The following is a 2,439-nucleotide window of genomic DNA, read 5'->3' on the forward strand; positions in this document are numbered from 1 at the left end:
ACTCATTCCTTTTCTTTTCTTTTTTTGTGTTAATTATTTTTTCGCCGTTCCGATTTTAACAATAACCGATGGAGCGGAAAAAGAACGACATTTTTATCAAAAAAATATAATATTAACGAAACAAAAAGGAAAAGTATAGATTAGAACTTCTGTTGTATATATTTCCTAAATAGCAATATTACGTATCTATACACTCTAAAGTGGATAAAAACTATACAACTTATCCTTACCATTTCTCTTATCCAAAATGATCTGACGAAATAGGTAAAACCCTAAACAGATGTAGAAATTGAATTCGAGACCTTCTAAAAAGATATAAACTCAAAGATAACTTTAATACTTCTTTACAAGAAAATTAATATAGTAAAAAAAATAATTCAGATATATTAATCTTAGGACTACTTTGCATTCAAAAGTTCTATTTAAGTTCTATCGATCTAAGAGTATGTCCAAATCACCGACCGTCCCTAAAGCAAGTGGCAAAGGACTTGGTGATTGGTATCCGAGACCCAAGTTCAAATTCTAGTTGATTCACATTTCCAGCTAAATTTATTTCTAAATAAAATAAACGAAGCGGGTAGCGTGTTATCTATCTCTCTCCAAAAAAAAAAAAAAAATTCCCTATTTCGAGAAAATCTACTGTATCATACTTACACAACATCATCAATAACTAATCAATCATATCTTTTCTTTTGAGAGAAAAGCACAATAAAAATATTTTTCTAGTAACCACAATGAAATCTGTGAATCCAAAAAAAAAATCTCATTGATTGGGGACGCCAGATTAGTAGCACAACTGGTGTATTCTTTCTAGACTTTTTTCCCTAACCAATCTCCTACCCTTTTTCTTACCACCCAATCACATCCTTGACAATGCTTTTGGTCTCATTAGTTATATATAAAGTCTACTACTATCTAAGCAGTCATAGTAGATAAATAGTTTCTCTCTCTCTCTCTAGATCTCTCTCTAGATCTCTCTCTATTCAAGCCCACTCCTATCTTTCATTTCCTTGTACAGAGCCCTGAGTGGGCAACTTAGGTATGGATAACATCACCACCACCAACACCAACAGTAGCAGCTCTTGGGACCTCGAGATGAGTATGGGGAGCCACCCATTCCTGCTCTTTGATTATCACCAACCCCCCTTTCAACTTGTTCACCCCTCATCAGAAGCAATATTACCATTAATCCATGCCCATAACATCCCTTCCCCGTGCTTTTCCACCCCTCCTCCTCACATAGAAGCTGCTCCTGCTGCTGCTGCTGCTGCTGCTGATCACCACCGTGATCAAGAAGAGGAGGAGGAGGAGGAGGAGGAGGAGGAGGAGGATCGCGAAGGGGGGGAGGGGGAGAGGGAGGAGGAGGTGTACAAGATCGCGGCGATGCAGCCGGTCGACATTGACCCCTCGACGATCAAGAAGCCGAGGCGGAGGAACGTCCGGATAAGCGACGACCCGCAGAGCGTCGCCGCGCGCCACCGCAGGGAGCGCATCAGCGAGAGGATCCGCATCCTCCAGCGCCTCGTCCCCGGCGGCACCAAGATGGACACGGCCTCCATGCTCGACGAGGCCATTCGCTACGTCAAGTTCCTGAAGCGCCAGGTGCAGGAGCTCCAATCCAACCCCCCGCCCCCTCCGCCGCCGCCGCCGCCAATTGCGTCGGCCCCCCACCGCGCGACGTTCCTCGGAGCGGTCCCCCTCTCCGCGCCCGTAGATTGGGCCGTGCATGGCGCGTCGTCGTCCTCGTCCTCGTCGCATCAAGGGCTAGGGTTTGGATTCATTGCGCCGAAGCAACCATGGGATGCACTGAATTAGCTATAGCTATATATAGCACTACGATCTACAGGTAATTAATTGAGCAATGGAAACATTATCGTTTAATTGATTGTGAGCTCACAATATTGCGAAAAATAAGATCAAATGATGGGTCATGTAGCTAATTATAATTAACTAGATTACATATTATTAATGGTGGTGTATATAAATGGCATTAATTTTCATCATGATCATTTTACCTCACTGCATATATAGCTTGTTGTTGTTGTTGTTAGTGTATGATGTCATGATGTAACACAAGTTTGTTGCATTTTATTTGACTTGGAGGCCTATGGAATCATGATAACGGTTACAGTGGCCTTTTTAATTTATATATATAAATTATTCCCCCTTGTTATTTTCTTGTCACAGGAGCCATGTGCACCTAAATTATACCACCATTTAGGGTTCAAACCATGTATACCGTAGACATAAATATACTATATATATGGGCCCTTTAAGTACAACTGGGATATATATATGTCGAGGAATTACATATACACATTTTTATATATTTATATATATATATATATATATATATATATGGTATATAAATATATTATTTTCCTATATACAAATTGTGTGCACTTAAACCGACACACTTTATGCTTGTTTGTGGTTGTG

The 2,439-nt window shown here is 40.6% G+C and overlaps 1 protein-coding gene across 1 annotated transcript; it reads left to right on the top strand.

Annotated features, from left to right (window-relative positions):
- LOC109710358 (transcription factor HEC2-like) lies at positions 816 to 1,983 on the top strand. Its single transcript, XM_020232870.1, has 2 exons — positions 816 to 1,285; positions 1,349 to 1,983. Exons 1-2 carry the CDS (start codon positions 1,042 to 1,044, stop codon positions 1,813 to 1,815), a joined length of 711 nt encoding a protein of 236 aa, XP_020088459.1. The 5' UTR covers positions 816 to 1,041; the 3' UTR covers positions 1,816 to 1,983.

Source organism: Ananas comosus, linkage group 5 (genome assembly GCF_001540865.1).
Source record: "Ananas comosus cultivar F153 linkage group 5, ASM154086v1, whole genome shotgun sequence".
Taxonomy (NCBI): Eukaryota; Viridiplantae; Streptophyta; class Magnoliopsida; order Poales; family Bromeliaceae; genus Ananas; species Ananas comosus.